The 20,413-nt window shown below is 43.4% G+C and overlaps 1 protein-coding gene across 1 annotated transcript in view; it reads left to right on the top strand.

Annotated features, from left to right (window-relative positions):
- Positions 1-20,413, top strand: part of LOC115107732 (solute carrier family 35 member F1-like) — a 153,085-nt gene that overhangs the window by 131,865 nt on the left and 807 nt on the right. The window contains exon 7 of the mRNA XM_029631318.2: positions 4,051-4,205. Within this exon, the coding sequence (XP_029487178.1) occupies positions 4,051-4,205 (155 nt within the window). The remainder of the gene's footprint in view (positions 1-4,050; positions 4,206-20,413) is intronic.

Below are 20,413 nucleotides of genomic sequence, written 5' to 3'. Positions count from 1 at the left end.
TGATCCTAGGCGATGGAGGATGGACGTGTGATGAAGGACTCTCGGCACCTCAGTACCTCCAGGCTCTGATCAGGCCCTACACCCAAACAAGGGCACTGTGTTCATTCACCTCTGGCCTGCTCGCCTCCCTACCACTGAGGAAGTACAGTTCCCGCGCAGCCCAGTCAAAACTGTTCGCTGCTCTGGCCCCCCAATGGTGGAACAAACTCCCTCACGACGCCAGGACAGCGGAGTCAATCACCACCTTCCGGAGACACCTGAAACCCCACCTCTTTCAGGAATACCTAGGATAGGATAAAGTAATCCTTCTCACCCCCCTTAAAAGATTTAGATGCACTATTGTAAAGTGGCTGTTCCACTGGATGTCTTAAGGTGAACGCACCAATTTGTAAGTCGCTCTGGATAAGAGCGTCTGCTAAATGACTTAAATGTCATGTAAATGTAATGTAGACTCTCTCCTCCATCGTGGGAAGAGGAGTGGTCGCTGCTCCTGCTGACTCCATATCGTGGCGCGGGCTTCTGTTACGATTAATGAGTGAAGAGGTGTGGAGTCAGGCGCAGAGAGCAAAAGGATGTGGGAAAAACACGCTTTAATGTCCAGGAAAAATAACATGAACAAAAGTAGGAAACAAATTATCAGAAATAATAACGGACAGCGCGAAACCCGAAAATGCAAACAAAATCACTCTAACACAAAACAGACAAACAAGCCCGCACGAAACAGAAGCGGGCTGAACAAACTTATATAACCCCACCCTAACAACCAAACAAGAAACAGGTGATACCAATCAGACAAAACCAAACGAACACAGAACAAAGGATCGGTGATAGCTAGTAGACCGGTGACGACGACCGCCGGGCGCCACCCGAACAAGAAGGGGAGTCACCTTCGGTAATATTCGTGACAAACTTAGCCTGGAGATACACTTCAACTTAGTTAAGGAAAGCAGGTGATGGCCATATTTCTCTCTGGTGTGTATGCTGCCAGACATAGTAAACAAGGCATTTGAATAACGCATGAGGCCCTCTGTTCAGCTATTCAACCGACTACCAACAGTGTCTGGAGAAAACCATGTGAGGAAGTCAAGTGAAACTTCAAGGGTTAGGAAGTCTGTGTGCTTGCCCATTGCAGAAAATGTACTATGTTTGCTTGGGTGGATCAGATTCAAAAAAAGCATACTGAATACAGTGAGTGCATTGTAACCAACCGCCAGAATGTAGCGCTGTGCTTAGGGCTGTTACAGTGACCGTATTACCGCCACACCGGCGGTCACGAGTCATGGTCAGCAGTTCAATTGCACATGACCGTTTAGTCACAGTAACTTGGCTTCTCCATGCTCTGATACTGCTGATAGTCATTAGTAATCTACCAAACTTGCTAACTGCCTGGTACTCAGCACTCTATTGTCCCTCTAATCACTCTGACATCAATGCAAATGTGATCGAAAACACTCCGAGAGCCCAGGAGCTCATGTTGCGCAACATTTCTATATGCTATGCAACTGTGTGATAAAACAGAGATTTAATGTCCTCTATTTAAAAAAATGTAAAAGAGGAGGATCCCATCAGCTTTCTATAGGCTAGGTCTACTCTATTTATTTATGAACTTTCTAATATTAAGCACATTGCTTCTCTTTACAACAGCAGTACAGCCTACCTGGCTGGCGTGAAAAGGAACCATGGGAAAAGCATCCTCCATTAGCTATTTAAGTGCATAGATGACGTTGTTTTTCTTCCATGCCTCTGTTCCGAGACCGGTGCATGATAATGGTCCATTCTAAATCAAACTAATATTACACATAAAGTACCAGTCAAAAGTTTGGACACACCTACTCATTTCAGGGTTTTTCTTTATTTGTACTATTTTCTACTTTGTAGAATAATAGTGAAGACATCAAAACTATGAAATAACACATGGAACCATGTAGTAACCAAACAAGTGTTAAACAAATCAAAATAATTGTATATTTGAGATTCTTCAAAGTAGCCACCCTTTGCCTTGATGACAGCTTTGCACACTCTTGGCATTCTCTGAACCAGCTTCATCTGGAATGCTTTTCCAACTGTCTTGAAGGAGTTCCCACATATGCTGAGCACTTGTTGGCTGCTTTTCCTTCACTCTGTGATCCAACTCATCCCAAACCATCTCAGTTGGGTTGAGGTTGGGTGATTGTGCAGGCCAGGTCATCTGATGCAGCACTCCATCACTCTCCTTTTTGGTCAACACACCTTCAGGCTGAGTACCACTTTCATGGTACTGGTTACCACGAGTTGAAGTCAGAGTTGACCAAAGTTACCTCACTAACTCCTCAAACCTGATTTATAGTGTAGGGCTTAGATCTTCAATATTTGAGGTTTTAATATTGCGTAGTACATATTCGGTAGTCAGATTCTGATATATGCAATGGCTTGGGACTGTTATGGTGAGTGCTGCCTCATTATCTATGATGATTCAAACTCCCTTTAGACAGCTCTGCAAGCATCATAATGTCAAAATGCGTTAATTACTCACCAAATATGGAGTTTCACTGAGCAACTATCTTCCTTTGCTCCCGTTAAGGCCGGTATGTACTTCCGAAAAAATTACTCTCCGGCAAGCCAATGTATTGCGCTGTTGTTGACTTCTGACCCTGTCCATGACAGTAATGAGTCATTTCTTCTGGGTTTTATTTGTTTGTTTTATTTTATGCTGTGTTATAAATGCTTGTACATTTTAATTTATAAAGTTTTTGGAAGTACATACCGGCTGTAATGGGAGTAATTGAAGATAGCTGGAGCAGTGAACTGGAGCAGTGAAGAGACTACTATGAATTGGGATTGGTTATTTACACTGTATTTAAACAGTGTTTGGACTTATCCACTCTTCACCTATCACTTGTCAGCTGTCCTTCAGTACTTTCTCACTGCAGAGAAGCGGGTGGATATTTTTGCATTCTCTCCTGAGGACAACTCCCCTGAGATGTAATGTATCTATGACAATGAAAAGGGATTGAAGAGGATCCTGATTGCTTTTAGTGGAATGAGGGAGAGGGGAAATGGCCCTGGCAGCATTCATAACATCTCTGCGAGCAGAATCTGCCAGATAAGTGCTGTTTACGTTTTGTTTTGAGACAAATTACCATTATCTGTCTGTGTTGTCATTTCATCTGAGGCCGTAAAAGTCGTTTCCTTCATAAATACATTTTTTTTCAAAATGAACCTGAAACTAGATGAGCAGGTAATTTAATTTCATAGTAACACTAAATCCCATTACTGTGTTTCTGCATGACAAAATATAATCAGAATGTCCGTAGTCCCTACATGACAACTATCTCTCTGAAATGCCCATCCTTATGTCATGATTTTCTGTCTCAGTCGCCCACTTTCTCCTCAATGTCTGTTGTTTGACAGTCATTGACCTTTACAGTGACCGTATATGGCATATATATAATGATATTTGCATCCTCCTCCTCTCCCTTTTTTGGTTAAAGGTGAAGGAGGAAATGCTGCCATGACTATGTTCCCATTTCTATCAGTTTGGTGTGCAGAAAGAATGTCACAGGATCCAACAAAATATTAGGTCATTGGACAAATCACTGCACATGTACAGATGTAGGATATTCATTTGAGTCAGTTTGCTACTGCAGGAAAATAATCTTGCAGCAACAGGAAATGTGGATTATAAGTAATGGACATTTGAAACATTTTTCAAAAGTGAAAATCAAGTCTGAAATTTCTAAGTGGAAAGTTCTCCTGGAAAGTTATCCTGCAACAAGGTGATCAAATTAAGATCCACCACCTGTAATAGGCAAATGTGTTGATAAATGGAGAAGATGAGCCCTTCCCTACTCTGTCATCAAGGTCCTTCTATCTTTATATGGACACAAGAAGACTAAGAAAACTATCCTATATAAGCATTGATAGACAGGCAGGTGAATGATTTTTTTTGCTGGCTAGTTGGTATTCTGGTGAGCACTCTGCTGTTAATTAGCTCCAGTCTGCCCCTGCAGCTCTGTCACTCATCGTGTGTGTGTGTGTGTCCTCTATGTGTGTGTATATGTCTTTCACCAGGGTTGCTGTATATCGGCTTCAGTGCCTGCATGTTTGGCCTGTACAGCTTCATGCCCGTGGTCATTAGAAGGACCAGCGCCACGTCGGTCAATCTCTCTCTGCTGACCGCTGACCTCTACAGCCTGTTCTGTGGCCTCTTTCTGTTCCAGTACAAGGTGAGTACCACACACACACACACACACCCTGCTCCTTAAGCTCTTTCATCTATCATGATGATTCAGATTGTAAGAGATTGTACATCGCTATTACCTCAGACAATCCTATTCCACATATTGCCTTTTAGTTTTTCTGCCTATTATTTGGTGTTTTTTTCCTGCATGCTGCGTGGTAGTGATCGATCTCAGCTTTCACGCTGCCCCGAAAGGCTCTTCAGTTACCTCGGAGCAGAGCAGGCTGTATATCTGCAGGCCACAGACACCATGCAGGCCTTCATCTTCCTCCGTCCCGACTGGGCGGGTGGGCAAGTTAAAGCAGCTAGACCACCAAACACTGCCCAATAGTCACGCCTTAATAAACAATAAATAAAGCCCTCTAATCACTTACCCAGATTTGACTCACGTAGTGCAGATTACCGCCTGCTGCAAAAGAAAGAAAGAGAGAGAGATTCAATTAGATGACTTTATGCCATGTTATCTTGTAACTGCCCGTCTGCAAACCTCTGTATTCTCTCTCCCACCCCAGCAAACCTTGACTGTGTTGACTCGAATTGAGGAGGGCATTTGGGCATTGCTAATATTTTACTGGTATGTCTTAGTCACCCCTGTCTTTGTTACCTTTTAAAATGCAGCTTTTTCAAAGTGAACCATGGCTTATAATGCCATCGACAATGGCAGTCAACAACGCTGGCAGATCACACTTTATTTTAAGGTTACTACTGTAAATGTCCATGTTAGGTCTGTAAGTAAACTGGAAGGGAGTCAGATACCACCACGAATAAGGTCCTTTCTTCAAAGGAAACCCACCACTGCTTTTATTTCTACTGTGCTCCTTCGGGTGTAAATCCCCTGAATACATACAGTACAATGAGCATGGCGGGGTGTGAGACAGCTTCCTTCAGCCCAGAAATGCCATTAATCCCTGGGGTCTGTGTCACGGTATCCAGTCTGCCCTGTGATTGGAGAATGTGAAGTGGAGCGCAGGGTCTATAGTAGCTAGCACTCTCAGCAGCTCAAGGCTGTTCCCTGTCCACTGTTTTAATCAGGCCCTTGTGCTGTCACTAAGGGGCCTCGTTTCCATCCTCCCCACAATCACTTTGCCCCAATCACACTCAAGAGATGCTGTCTGCTGATCGGGTGGCCAACTCACACAGTTGGACATGACCAGGGTAGCTCTGAGATGAGCAGATGACGTTGGTAAAGGTTCTTGTATCATCACTCTGATGGGGTAAGACGAGGGAGTCGACCTTGCAATATTTATCTATGAAATCACAGGGCAGAGAGAGGCTTTTGTTTTGTTCTAGCAATTTATTGGGAAAGACGTGATAAAACAGGTATTGTGGGCTATTGTCTAATGTAGGTTACCAATCCAAGAGGAAAATGGAGTATTCAATGGAACGTTCTGTGGTGTACTTGGCTAAATCATTCACGCCGATCATTTTAATTGTACAACTGGAGTTTAAACCTGTAGTCTGTTTTGTTGTGAGTTCCTTTGTGTTAACTCGCCCCCATGCCGGATTCTATGGGGTATTACAGACCCTGAGAATAATGAATTATATTCTTGTCCATGTTTTGGGTAAAACAGCTTCATTGTGCCATGCTCAGAAAGGCTGGAGAGATTATTACCAAATGCTACGAGTGGTAGCAGAATTCAGGAAGTATCCATTCATGAAATGAACGCTTAAACCATTCCTAGTATGATTAGGCCTTCTCTCTACCTGGTCGTATATGTTATGTTGGGCCAGCAGCAGACAGTGCAGTGGAGAAGTATAAGCAGTCCACACACCCATTGTACTTTATCTTTGTGGCGACATGCAGCGTGAGAGAACAGATACACAGTATTTTTTTCAAATCTCGCCCTCTCCTTTTCTGTCTCACATCACCTCTCTGTCTCTATTTTTCTCTCTCGCCCCCCTCTCTCTCTGTAAGCTTCCCCATGTTGGTCCTGCGTTGACAAATAGCCATGTCTAATGCAGACCACCACCCCAATCAGCGCATTGTGATCCCTCTCTATAATCCATGTTTCCCTACCCACTGTGCATGGATGACTTCTTCTGCACCTGTAATCCATTGCATTTCAGAGAGAAAAATTAGCAATTTTATAACGCTATTCTACACATTTTGTCATAAGGCAGAGAGAAAATGTGGCAGTTTTATAGCTACATTCCTGCTATTCTACACATTTGGCTATTGCTTATAACGTGTTAATATGCTATTTGGGGGCCCCCTGACCTAAAAATATGTTTTTATTCTGGGGGGGGGGTTGGTGTCCCCCTGGAGGTCATGGACCCCGGGGCACGTGCCATGCGTGCCTGTTCGGGTAATCTGGCCCTGCAGGCAGTTATTGTGGAGAGAAAGAGAAGTGAACTTCAGATTGTCTTGGCCTCTAGATGCATTTTTACAATGTCTGTGCTGCTTTGAAGGCAAGGGCTATTAAAGACCAGACAGAACCAATCTACAAAGAATAAGAAAGTGATTGAGTTGTACAATATGTCTGTCCTGGCTGCACTGAAAGAATAAATATCTCAAGGTAGCTAGTCTTTGTAGAGAAGAAAGCATTCCATTCAACACCTGAGACAACTGTACTAACCCAATGTATATGGCCATTATTCAAAGATGAATCATAGCAGTTTTCAGACTTTGATTGAAACACAGATTCATACTCATCTGATGTCCTTATTGTAGCTGCAGTGAGTCAGTGTAACGAGGTGCGCTGAGAGTCGGGAAGCAAGTTCAGGGAGTGAGTGTTTTAATAAATAAACGCAACATAATACAAAACACGGACAAAGCACAGACATGAAACTGAAACAGAAACAATAGCGCCTGGGGAAGGAACCAAAGGAAGTGACATATATAGGGAAGGTAATCAGGGAAGTGGTGGAGTCCAGGTGAGCCTGACGCGCAGGTGCGCATAACGAAGGTGACAGGTGTGCGCCATAATGAGCAGCGTGGTGACCTAGAGGCCGGAGAGGGAGCACACGTGACAGTCAGCATTAATACTTGTTCAAATGAAATTGCCTAGGAACAGTGGCGATTTTAGCATGTAAATCTTGGTGGGCAAGATGCACGCCAGCAAAGCCACAACACAACAGTAAACAATACATTAATTACACTATAACGGTGAGAAACGGTGCCCATAAGCTGTTAGGGCCTACATAAAGCTGTCCCAGCCAATCAGAATTCGTTTTTTCCCCACAAAGGGGTTTATTACATACAGAAATACTTCTCTGCATCGCCTCAGACGATCCCACAGGTGAAGAAGCCGGATGTGGAGGTCCTGGACTGGCGTGGTTACATGTAGTCTGGTTGTGAGGGCGGTTGGACATACTGACAAATTCTCTAAAATGACGTCGGAGGCAGTTTATAGTAGAGAATTAACATTAAATAATCTGGAAACGGCTCTGGTGGACATCCCTGCAGTCAGCATGCCAATTGCACAGTCCCTCACCTTGACACCTGTGGCATTATGTTGTGTGACAAAACTGCACATTTTAGTGGCCTTTCATTGTCCCCAGCACATGGAGCGCCTGTGTAATGATCATGCTGTTTAATCAGCTTCTTGATGTGCCACGCATGTCAGGTGGGTGGATTATCTTGGCAAAGGAGACATTCTCACTAACAGCGATGTAAAAAAAAAATGGTTACACAACATTTTAGAAAAAATACGCTTTTTGTGCATATAGACAATTTCTGTGATTTTTATTTCAGCTCATGAAACATGGAACCAACACACGACACTACATGTCGCATTTATATTTTGTTCAGTGTACATGGGTCTACTGAACTTTTTGTTGAAAAAAAACATGGTTGAGATGTACAAACTATGGCATAATGGAATCGATGAACGGATAAGAGGCAAGCCATAATTTCGATTATGAAATTAAGCTAAGATAGACAAATATGTACACCAAGACAGTCATGAAGAGGGCATGACAAAGCCTATTCCCCCTCTGGAGACTGAAAAGATTTGGCATGGGTGCTCAGATCCTCAAAAAGTTCTACAGCTGCACCATTGAGAGCGTCCTAACTGGTTGCATCACCGCCTGGTATGGAAACTGCTCGGCCTCCGACCTCAAGGCACTACAGAGGGTAATGCTCACGGCCCAGTACATCACTGGGGCCAAGCTTCCTCCCATCCAGGACCTCTATACTAGGAGGTGTCAGAGGAAGGCCCAAAAAATTGTCAAAAACTCCAGCCACCCTAGTCAGAGACTGTTCTCTCTGCCACCGCACGGCAAGCGGTACCGGAGCACCAAGTCTAGGTCCAAAAGGCTTCTTAACAGCTTCTACCCTCAAGCCATAAGACTGCTGAACAGCTAATCAAATGGCTACCCAGACTATTTGCATCGCTCTCCCATCACCTCGACTAACCGGTGACCCCACACATTGACTCTGTACCAGTAACCCCTGTATATAGCCTTGCTATTGTTATTTTACTGCAGCTCTTTAATTATTTGTTACTTTTATTTTTTTACAGAAGAGTAGGCTAAGTTAGGGGGAGAGGGACCAAATTCTTAGGCTGAGACACACCCTAAGTGTAGTAAGCTACTAACAGCTTACTACACAACATACATTTAGTATTACTTTCTTAGCAACAGTATTCATACAGTTTAATCAGAAAGTATTCAGACCCACATTTTGTTACGTTACAGCCTTATTCTAAAATTGATTGAATTGTTTTTTTTCTTCATCAATCTACACACAATATCCCACAATGACAAAGCAAAAACAGTAAAAAATAAAAATTGCTAACATTTTTGCATTTTTACAAAGAAAAAAAATAGAAAGGTTACATTTACATAAGTATTCAGACCCTTTACTCAGTACTTTGTTGACACACTTTTAGTTGCCATTACAGCCTCGAGTCTTCTTGGGTTTGACGCTACAAGCTTGGCACACATGTATTTGGGGAAATTCTCCCATTCTTCTCTGCAGAGCCTCTCAAGCTCTGTCAGGTTGGATGGGGAGCGTCGCTGCACAGCTATTTTCAGGTCTCTCCAGATATGTTTGATCGGGTTCAAGTCCGGGCTCTGGCTGGGCCACTCAAGGACATTCAGAGACTTGTCTCGAAGACACTCCTGCATTGTCTTGGCTGTGTACTTAGGGTAATTGTCCTGTTGGAAGATGAACCTTCATCCCAGTCTGAGGTCCTACCGCGCTCTGGAGCAGGTTTTCATCAAGGATCTCTCTGTACTTTGCTCCGTTCATCTTTCCCTCGGTCCTGACTAGTCTCCCAGTCCCTGCCGCTGACAAACATCCCCACATGCCACCACCATGCTTCACTGTAGGGATGGTGCCAGGTTTCCTCCAGACGTGACGCTTGGCATTCAGGCCAAAGAGTTCAATCTTGGTTTCATCAGACCAGATAATCTTTTTTCTCATGGTGTGAGAGCCTTTACGTGACTTTTAGCAAACTCTGAGCGGGCTGTCATGGGCCTTTTACTGAGGAGTGGCTTCCGTCTGGCCACTCCACCATAAAGGCCTGATTGGTGGAGTGCTGCAGAGATGGTTGTCCTTCTGGAAGGTTATCCAATCTCCACAGAGGAACTCTGGAGCTCTGTCAACGAGACCATTGGGTTCTTGGTCACCTCCCTGACCAAGGCCCTTCTCTTCTCCCCCGATTGCTCAGTTTGGCCGGACGGCCAGCTCTAGGAAGAGTCTTGATAATTACAAACTTCTTCAATTTAGGAATGATGGAGGCCACTGTGTTCTTGAGGACCTTCAGTGCCTCAGACATTTTTTAGTACCCTTCCCCAGATCTGTCTCGACACAATCCTGTCTCAGAGCTCTACCGACAATTCCTTTGACCTCATGGCTTGTTTTTTCTCTCTGAAATACACAGTCAACTGTGGGACCTTATATAGACAGGTGTGTGCAGTTCCAAATCATGTCCAATCAATTGAATTTACCACAGGTGGAGTCCAATCAAGTTGTAGAAACAAGGATGACCAATGGAAACAGGATACACCTGAGCTCACTTTCGAGTCTCAAAGCAAAGGGTCTGAATAGTTTCTCGAAACCTGTTTTCGCTTTGTCATTATGGGGTATTGTGTGTAGATTGAGGAATTTTTTTTAATGAATCCGTTTGAGAATAAGTCAGTAATGTAGCAAAATGTGGAAAAAAGTGAAGGGGTCTGAATACTTTCTGAATGCACTGTATCTCCCTGGCATATTACATCATACATATGTTTAGACTCGCTGTTGTGCTGTGTTCACTTGAACAGGAAGGTGGCTCGGCAGTCCGTTTTGTGGGCAAACTTTGTCATAAATCTTTGTCATCAAGGTCTCTGGCATTCTCTGGATGTATGGTACTTTCAAGGATTGAAAAGGATTTGCAAGGATATTGTCTAGTTAGCTAACTTGCTAGACTTTGAAAGTATGATATTGACATGATCAGTCCAATCAAAGCTACGGTACATATAACATGATTTGATGTAATTTTATATGTGGCCGATACTTCTAATGTAAATATATGGCAGCACCCAATGGGGATTGAACTGCTTAGCTCTCCCTGTACATTTTGCTGTGACATAGTGTCCCCATGAGTGACTGAGCACTGAGCAGATCACGGCGCAACTGGAGAAGATTACCAACGCTTACGCTCTGTATTTTCGCTGGCTGCTCCACCACCACAGAAAGCACTGAGCTAGGCTGAAACACCTGCATTCTGGAACTGCCTTACTCAAGAAAGAGACCATGTTTGTATGCAGCTTTATTAACTTAAGGATTTATTTGCAAATATTTGCAAATTGAAGTAAAATAACATTTTATTTTTTGCTAAACAGAGGGGGCTCAAAACGGTTCTGCACCACCTGCCCTGAATGATGGGGTCGCCACTGCCTAAGAACAACACAAACATTTATTTTCCCCACTAGAACTAATTGCTTTTGAACTCCTAAGGGGAGATGCAGGGAGTTGTGTACTATTATTGACAGTTGCGGATGAATTAATATTAATAGCATTAAACGGTAAACTAGAGAGCATCAAGAGGGGAGTGGATATTACAAAGGTCTCCAATTAGTTTTATTATTGATGGAATATTCTGAAATAAGATGTTTCACAATGCCTTGGCTGGTATTTTGGCTAAAACCTTTGCCGCATTTAGCTGAGCCACTTTGAATGAATATGCCATATTATTCTCCTTCCAGATACTAACAACAGCAATACTGTATATCTAAAGGTTGGTTAGTTTATCAATGCTGTAGTTTTAAATTGACTGCTAGGAAAGGTGAGGGAACAGGGAAGTTGTTGGCTTTGTACTCAGTCTTAGCTCCCTGACCACTATTACCACAACGCTACTCTTTGCCTCCAACCAGACCAGCATGAGGAATGCATCTGAATGCCTGTGTCAGCAGTTCACAACACAGTATGTACTTTATGGTACATGTGCTTACAATGTCATTCTCAGTAGCACATTTCAATGTTGAAATGATAGTGGTATCCTGGAATTACTTTTAGAAAAGCCATGTTTGTCCTCAGAACAAATCACATCAATAGTACCAACCCCACACCTTAAATGATCTTTCCTTAGTGATCAGTGATTTGTCTTCGGTTAAAATCATCAATCATGACAAAGTCCTAATACTAAGCATGTGGTGCTAATGATTTGGTTCAACCGGGCTCTGAGCAGCAGGAGCATAAAACCCAGATCCTCTACCTCTATCATCAGACAGTCATATTTGATTCCTATTCTCTAAATGGCTCCTGTCCTCACATTTTAAAATCTAATCAAATCAAATGTTATTTGTCACATGCTCCGAATACAACAGTGAAATGCTTACTTACAAGCCCTTAAAAGCCCTTTACCAACAATGCAGTTTTAAGAAAAATACCAAAGAAAATCAAAATAAAGTAACAAATCATTAAAGAGCAGCAGTAAAATAACAATAGTGAGGCTATATACAGGGGTGTACCGGTACAGAGTCAATGTGAAGGGGCACCGGTTAGTCATGGTAATTGAGGTAATATATACATGTGGGTAGAGTTATTAAAGTGACTTATGCATAAATAATAACAGAGTAGCGGCAATGTAAAAGAGGGAAATCCAAGTAGTCTGGGTAGCCATTGACTAGATGTTCAGGAGTCTTATGGCTTGGGTGTAGAAGCTGTTAAGAAGCCTTTTGGACCTAGACTTGGTGCTCCGGTACCGCTTGACGTGCGGTAGCAGAGAGAACAGTCTATGACTAGGGTGACTGGAATCTTTGACAGTTTTTGGCCCCTTCCTCTGACACCGCCTGGTACAGAGGTCCTGGATGGCAGGAAGCTTGGCCCCAGTGATGTACTGGACCATACACACTACCCTCTGTAGTGCCTTGCGCTCGGAGGCCGAGCAGTTGCCATACCAGGCAGTGATGCAACCAGTCAGGATGCTCTCAATGGTGCAGCTGTAGAACCTTTTGAGGATCTGAGGACCCATTCCAAATCTTTTCAGTTTCCTGACGGGGAATACGTTTTGTTGTGCCCTCTTCACGACTGTCTTGGTGTGCTTTGGACCATGTTAGTTTGTTGGTGATGTGGACACCAAGGAACTTGAAGCGCTCAACCTGCTCCACTACAGCCCTGTCGATGAGAATGGGGGCATGCTCGGTCCTCCTTTTCCTGTAGTCCACAATCGTCTCCTTAATCTTGATCAGGTTGAGGGAGAGGTTGTTGTCCTGGCACCACATGGCCAGGGTACTATGGTGTTGAACTGTAGTCAATAAATAGCATTCTCACATAAGTGTTATTTTTGTTCAGGTATGAAAGGGCAGTGTGGAGTGCAATAAAGATTACATCATCTGTGGATCTGTTGGGGTGGTATGCAAGTTGGAGTGGGTCTAAGGTTTCTGTGATAATACTGTTGATGTGAGCCATGACCAGCCTTTCAATGCACTTTATGGCTACAGACGTGAGTGCTACGGGTCGGTAGTCATTTAGGCAGGTTACCTTAATGTTCTTGGGCACAGAGACTATGGTGGTCTGCTTGAAACATGTTGGTACAGACTCAGACAAGGAGAGGTTGTAAAAAGTCAGTGAAGACACTTGCCAGTTGGTCAGCGCATGCTCAGAGTACACGTCCTGGTAATCCATCTGGCCCTGCGGTCTTGTGAAGGTTGACCTGTTTAAAGGTCTTACTCACATCGGCTGCAGAGAGCGTCATCACACAGTCGTCCGGAACACCTGGTGCTCTGATGCATGTTTCAGTGTTACTTGCCTCAAAGCGAGCATAGAAGTAATTTAGCTCATCTGGTAGGCTTGTGTCACTGGGCAGCTCTCTGCTGTGCTTCCATTTGTAGTCTGTAATAGTTTGCAATCCCTGCCACATCTGACGAGCGTCTGAGCCGGTGTAGTATGATTCGATCGTAGTCCTGTATTGTCTGTTTGATGGGTCGTCGGTGGGCATAGCAGGATTTCCCGCTCCTTGAAAGCGGCAACTCTACCCTTTAGCTCAGTTGCCTGTAATCCATGGCTTCTGGTTGGGGTATGTACGTACAGTCACTGTCGGGACGAAACCATCGATCCACTTATTGATGAAGCCAGTGACAATGTGGTGTACTCCTCAATGCCATCGGAAGAATCCCGGAACATATTCTAGTCTGTGATAGCAAAATAGTCCTGTAGCTTAGCATCATGGTCAGATTTGCCAAATGGAGGGTGAGGGAGAGATTTTTTACGCGTCTCTGTGTGTGGAGTGAAGGTGGTCTTGAGTTTTGTTTTCCCTTTGGTTGCACGTTTAACATGCTGATATAAATTAGGTAAAATATAATTATGTTTCCCTGCATTAAAGTCCCCGGCCACTGTGGTGGTATGTAGACAGCTACTAAAAATACAGGTGAAAACTCTCTAGGTATATAGTGTGGTCTACAGCTTATCATGAAATACTCAACCTCAGGTGTGCAAAACCTAGAGACTTCCTTAGATATCGTGCACCAGCAGTTGTTTATAAATATACATAGACCCCCACCCCTAGTCTTACCAGAGCAGGCTGTTATATCCTGCCAATGCAGTGTGGAACCCACCAGCTGTATGTTAATTATGTCGTCGTTCAGTCACGACTCGTGAAGCATAAGATATGACCGTTTTTAATGTCCCGTTGGTAGGATATACGTGCATTTAGCTTGTACAAAAAATGCGAAAAAACAAATAAAATAGTATGATTGGTTAAGAGCCGATGAAATGGCAGCCATCCTCTCCCGCGCCATTATAGCTCATTCAAATGAGCTGTAGCTGATGTAATGTAATGCTATCTCTACCTGCCATGACCACAGTAGGAGGAAACCATGACCTGATAGGAATCTAATCAGAACAGAGCACCTAGCCATAGCACACCATCTGCTTAAAAGAAAATGGCTACATTTTCATTCTCCTCAAAGGTTTTCCTACAGTAGATTAGGAACAGTGGTGGTGAAAGTCTCCTTCTGAGGCGGCTGACATCACCAGTTTGCAGGGCTCTAGCCGTGGCTCCTGTAGAGAATGTAAATGAGTATGTGGAGATGTCACCACGCTAAGTAGAATGTATTCCTCTCAGTTTCCCAGTTATTGCTTTCTCCTCTCATATATTCTCCCTCGCTGTAATAGCACTTTCTTCGGCCCATTACTCCACATGTTAATAAAAGTCTTCTTGACAGAGCTATCTGCCTAATTTGTTTCCCATGTTCTACATTGATATTGCTCTCAGGAGTGTTTACTTTAGCAAACGCTAAATTGAAACACTGCGAGTGAGGTATTGCAACTCTACAATAGGGGCATGTGTATGTGCCTCCAGGGAGCGAGAATACCCGGTTGTCAGGGCAATGATTCATATTTCAGTGAGACGAAATGCAAAGTTTCATTTATGTCCAGTATTCTTTTTGTAATCCCTTTATCCCTGTGACTGTGATATCCATGTGACATTCATGTGTTATGTGATGTACAGGTAACTGCCAAAAAATAAAAGGAAACATTGAGTAAAGAATCAAATCAAATGTTAAGATACAGTTGTATTTGTCACATACTTCGTAAACAAGTGTAGACTAACAGTGAAATGCTTACTTACGGATCCTTTGTCAATGCGCAGTGAAAGACGAATACAAAAATCAAATAGAAATAGTGATACGAGAAATAAATACACAGTGAATAACGAATAACAATGATGCGTAAAAATAACATGGCAAAATACAGAGTCGATATGCATGTGTACTAGGTAAATGAGGTAGCTATGTATATACAGTGGAGCAAAAAAGTATTTAGTCAGCCACCAATTGTGCATGTTCTCCCACTTAAAAATATGAGAGAGGCCTGTAATTTTCATCATAGGTACACTTCAACTATGACAGACAAAATTAGGAAAAAAAATCCAGAAAATCACATTGTAGGATTTTTAATACATTTATTTGCAAATTATGGTGGAAAATAAGTATTTGGTCACCTACAAACAAGCAAATTTCTGGCTCTCACAGACCTGTAACTTCTTCTTTAAGAGGCTCCTCTGTCCTCCACTCCATGCAAGATCTCACCCCGTGGGGTCAAAATGATCACAAGAACGGTGAGCAAAAATCCCAGAACCACACGTGGGGACCTAGTGAATGACCTGCAGAGAGCTGGGACCAAAGTAACAAAGCCTACCATCAGTAACACACTATGCCGCCAGGGACTCAAATCCTGCAGTGCCAGACGTGTCCCCCTGCTTAAGCCAGTACATGTCCAGGCCCGTCTGAAGTTTGCTAGAGGGCATTTGGATGATCCAGAAGAAAATTGGGAGAATGTCATATGGTCAGATGAAACCAAAATATAACTTTTTGGTAAAAACTCAACTCGTCGTGTTTGGAGGACAAAGAATGCTGAGTTGCATCCAAAGAACACCATACCTACTGTGAAGCATGGGGGTGGAAACATCATGCTTTGGGGCTGTTTTTCTGCAAAGGGACCGTGTAAAGGAAAGAATGAATCGGGCCATGTATCGTGAGATTTTGAGTGAAAACCTCCTTCCATCAGCAAGGGCATTGAAGATGAAACGTGGCTGGGTCTTTCAGCATGACAATGATCCCAAACACACCGCCCGGGCAACGAAGGAGTGGCTTCGTAAGAAGCATTTCAAGGTCCTGGAGTGGCCTAGCCAGTCTCCAGATCTCAACCCCATAGAAAATCTTTGGAGGGAGTTGAAAGTCTGTGTTGCCCAGCAACAGCCCCAAAACATCACTGCTCTAGAGGAGATCTGCATGGAGGAATGGGCCAAAATACCAGCAACAGTGTGTGAAAACCTTGTGAAGACTTACAGAAAACGTTTGACCTCTGTCATTGCCAACAAAGGGTATATAACAAAGTATTGAGATAAACTTTTGTTATTGACCAAATACTTATTTCCCACCATAATTTGCAAATAAATTCATAAAAAATCCTACAATGTGATTTTCTGGATTTCTTTTCTAATTTTGTCTGTCATAGTTGAAGTGTACCTATGATGAAAATTACAGGCCTCTCTCATCTTTTTAAGTGGGAGAACTTGCACAATTGGTGGCTGACTAAATACTTTTTTGCCCCACTGTATACTGTATGTAGGATTAAAGTGACTAGGCAACAGGATATATAATAGACCGTAGCAGGAGCGGGTAGCCATTTGATTAGCTATTTAGCAGTCTTGTTGTGCAGTCTTCTGGATTGGGTGTAGAAGCTGTTCAGGGTCCGCTGGTTCCAGACTTTGTGCAATGGTACTGCTTGCTGTGCAGTAGCAGAGAGAACAGTCTATGATTTAGGTGGCTGGAGTCTTTGAAAAATGCCTTGCAGTTGCCGTATCGAGCGGTGATGCAGCCATTCAAGATGCTCTCAATGGTGCAGCTGTAGAACTTGTTGCGGATCTGAGGGCCCATGACAAATCTTTTCAGCCTCCTGAGGGGGAAGAGGCACAGTCGTGCCCTCTTCACAACTGTGTGTGTGGACCATGGTAGTTCCTTAGTGATGTGGACACCGAGGAACTTGAAGCTCTCGACCCGCTCCACTACAGCCCCGTCGATGTGGATGGTGGTATGCTAGTAAATGTTCGTAAATGAGGAATACAAAGTACTGTATATTGAAAGCAGTTGTGGTTCTGGAGTTAATTAAGCAATTCACATCCTCATCATGCTTAGGGTCATGTATAAAATTCCCAGTTGCCCATTATTTTAGCTACCATGGCTAGAAGAAGAGATCTCAGTGACTTTGAAAGATACTGTAGGTCTCAAAGGAGCATAGGGGGTTTAAAGGTGTGTGTGTGTGTGTGTGTCTCAGTCACCAGATCTCAACCCAATTGAAAACGTATGGGAGATTCTGGAGTGATGCCTGAGACGGCGTTTTCCACCCTCAACAAAACACCAAATTATGGAATTTCTCGTGGAAGAATGGTGTCACATCCCTACAATAGAGGTCCTAACACTTGTAGAATCTATGCCAAGGCACATTGGAGCTGTTCTGGAGGCTCGTGGTGGCCCAATGCCCTATTAAGACAGTTTATGTTGGTGTTACCTGCAGGTATTTTGTGTTGTTTCTGTAAATGCGTGGTCAAAATTCAAGCTCTATTCTTGATATGTTCTCTGTGTAGTCCTGTTAGTGTGCCGAGACAGAAACGGTTTTGTTCCTTGATTGACTGTACTTTGACTATCTTTTCTAGTTGTTTTATTTTCTGGTCACCGGACCGATTGCTCCGTATTGCTGCAGCAAAAGGCTTAATAAAACCTGCATGGGCTTTACTAATTAATACACATAGAGGGCTCCCTCACTCTCCCTGATTCTCTCTCTCTCTTCTCTCCCTGTTTCTCTTTTCTTCTCTCCCTGATTCTCTCTCTCCTCTCTCCCTGCTTCTCTCTCTCCTTTCCCTGTTTCTCTCTCTCCTCTCTCCCTGCTTCTCTCTCTCTCTTCTCTCCCTGCTTCTCTCTCTCCTCTCTCCCTGCTTCTCTCTCTCTCTTCTCTCCCTGATTCTCTCTCTCCTCTCTCCCTGATTCTCTCTCTCCTCTCTCCCTGCTTCTCTCTCTCCTCTCTCCCTGCTTCTCTCTCTCCTCTCTCCCTGCTTCTCTCTCTCCTCTCCCTGTTTCTCTCTCTCCTCTCTCTGCTTCTCTCTCTCTCCTCTCTCTGCTTCTCTCTCCCTGCTTCTCAAACTCCTTTCCCTCCTCTCTCCCTGCTTCTCTCTCCCTGCTCCTCTCACTCCTTCTCTCGCTCCTCTCTCCCTGCTTGTCTCTCTCGCTCCTCTCTCCCTGCTTGTCTCTCTCGCTCCTCTCTCCCTGCTTGTCTCTCTCGCTCCTCTCTCCCTGCTTGACTCTCTCATGCTCCTCTCTCCCTGCTTGTCTCTCTCTCACTCCTCTCTCCCTGCTTGTCTCGCTCTCGCACCTCTCTCTCTCCCTCCCTCACTATTTCTTTCTCTGCATCTCTTTCCATCTCTCTCTCTCTCTCTCTCTCTCTCTCTCTCTCTCTCTGCATGGCCTGCCTCTGCTACAGCTAGGACATTGTCAGATAGACAGTCACAGAGACACAGTCTCAGGGGGTGTCCACCTGTAGCTCAGCCCACCAATAAGGGGAGCAGAAATAATTAACATCCCATAACACCATGTCTCCCTGCTCCGTCTTACAACATCCCTGCCTTCCCACATCCCTGATGGCAGCTAGCTTCAGAACCCAGGGACATGTGTAATTTGGTAACGGTGTGGTAATCGTGTTAACCCAGGGGAGGAGATGCCAACCACTGCACGCTGCCCAGCGACAGGGGACCGACATGGGCATCATGAACAACTAGTGCCTTACCTTTTGATGTTAGCAGATTCTTCTTATGATTTTAAACAAATAATGTTTACAGCTGGGAAGCTTTAGATTTGGGATGTTGCGTCATACTATTGTTTATTATTGCACTGCAGCAATCTTACAGTAGCTCTAACTTTAATCTCTAATCAGGGATTTAGACCTGGGAAACAGGCCAATAGAATCATTGGTCAATCATTACATTAGAGGTTACAATACATTACCAGTAATCAATCAATTCACTTCCAAGGAAAAAGTAAAGAGAACCAGCTGTACTGTGGTGCAATATTCAAGACTAGTATTTGCGTACCCTTGCAACAGTCCACAGAGTGAGTGGCATATAATCAAGGAGACTACTACAGTAGTAGTAGTCTCATTATAAGACCTCAAAACATTGCCCGTTCAAAGTTACAGTTGAGTTATTAGTTGATTTCAACAACAGCCCCCTTCAATACACCAATCAGAACACACCGTCAGGGGCCTTTTTTGAGCTTGTGCCACTAATTCTGTCTAATTCTCATTGGAACACTGTACTATATGACCTGATGTGTCGTGTTGTCATACTGATATGTGTGAATAGAACGTATGAATCACACAAAGTTCCATTGACATGCAGACTGAGTAATGTAACATTCTCATTGGAGCCTTGGGCCTTTACATTCTTAGATGTACTGTGTGCATTTGGCCTATTTTCCTATTTGCTGTGTCAACACACGACTGGTTGGTACTTGAGTGACACTTTCCCTCTCACAAGTTCTAGGGTCAATACCCATGTTTGTCTGTCAAGCCATGTTTGTAGCATCTTGCTTGGTTTTGTATGAATCATAACAGGGATTATTCCAGAATATCTGTTTTACTCACATACTTAGCGCAGAAAAAACATTTATGTTTATTTAACCCATCAATCCTGTCTAGGAAGATATTTTTACCGTGTATCTCTCAAAAAAAATGGCTGTTTCGAAATATGGTCGTTTGTCCTCATTCAATCAACTCAATCACAAGATGGTATTACCTCGTACCCCTGCACATTGACTGGGTGCTGGTACTCCTTGTATACAGCCTCCTTATTGTTATTGTGTTACTATTTCCTTTTTTCCCCTTTTGCTAATAGTTTTTATTTTATTGTTTTAGAACTTTTTAACTCTGAATTGTTGGGAAAGGTCTCGTAAGTAAGCGTTTCACTGTAGAGTCTACACCTGTTGTATTCGGCGCATGTGACCAATACAATTGGATTTGGATTATCACCCTGTCTTTCGGGATTCTAGTTTTTACTTGTCACATGATAGGCTCCCGCTTTGCCAAGGATGTGACGTCAGTGTGACTCGTAATAGATGCTCACGAAAAATAGAAAGACAAATGTAGACATTCTGTTCTAAAAATGCTCATTACCTCGTGCATTTCATTACTTTCCTATTTCCTAACTTCAGTTTCTAGACATAGTCATCACTATGCAAACTCACTGCTTCAACTTGATGCATTTTCTACAATTG

Source organism: Oncorhynchus nerka, linkage group LG24, assembly GCF_034236695.1.
Source record: "Oncorhynchus nerka isolate Pitt River linkage group LG24, Oner_Uvic_2.0, whole genome shotgun sequence".
NCBI lineage: Eukaryota > Metazoa > Chordata > Actinopteri > Salmoniformes > Salmonidae > Oncorhynchus > Oncorhynchus nerka.
The sequence above is the reverse complement of the archived record's forward strand: the minus strand, read 5'-3'. Positions and strand labels throughout refer to the sequence as shown.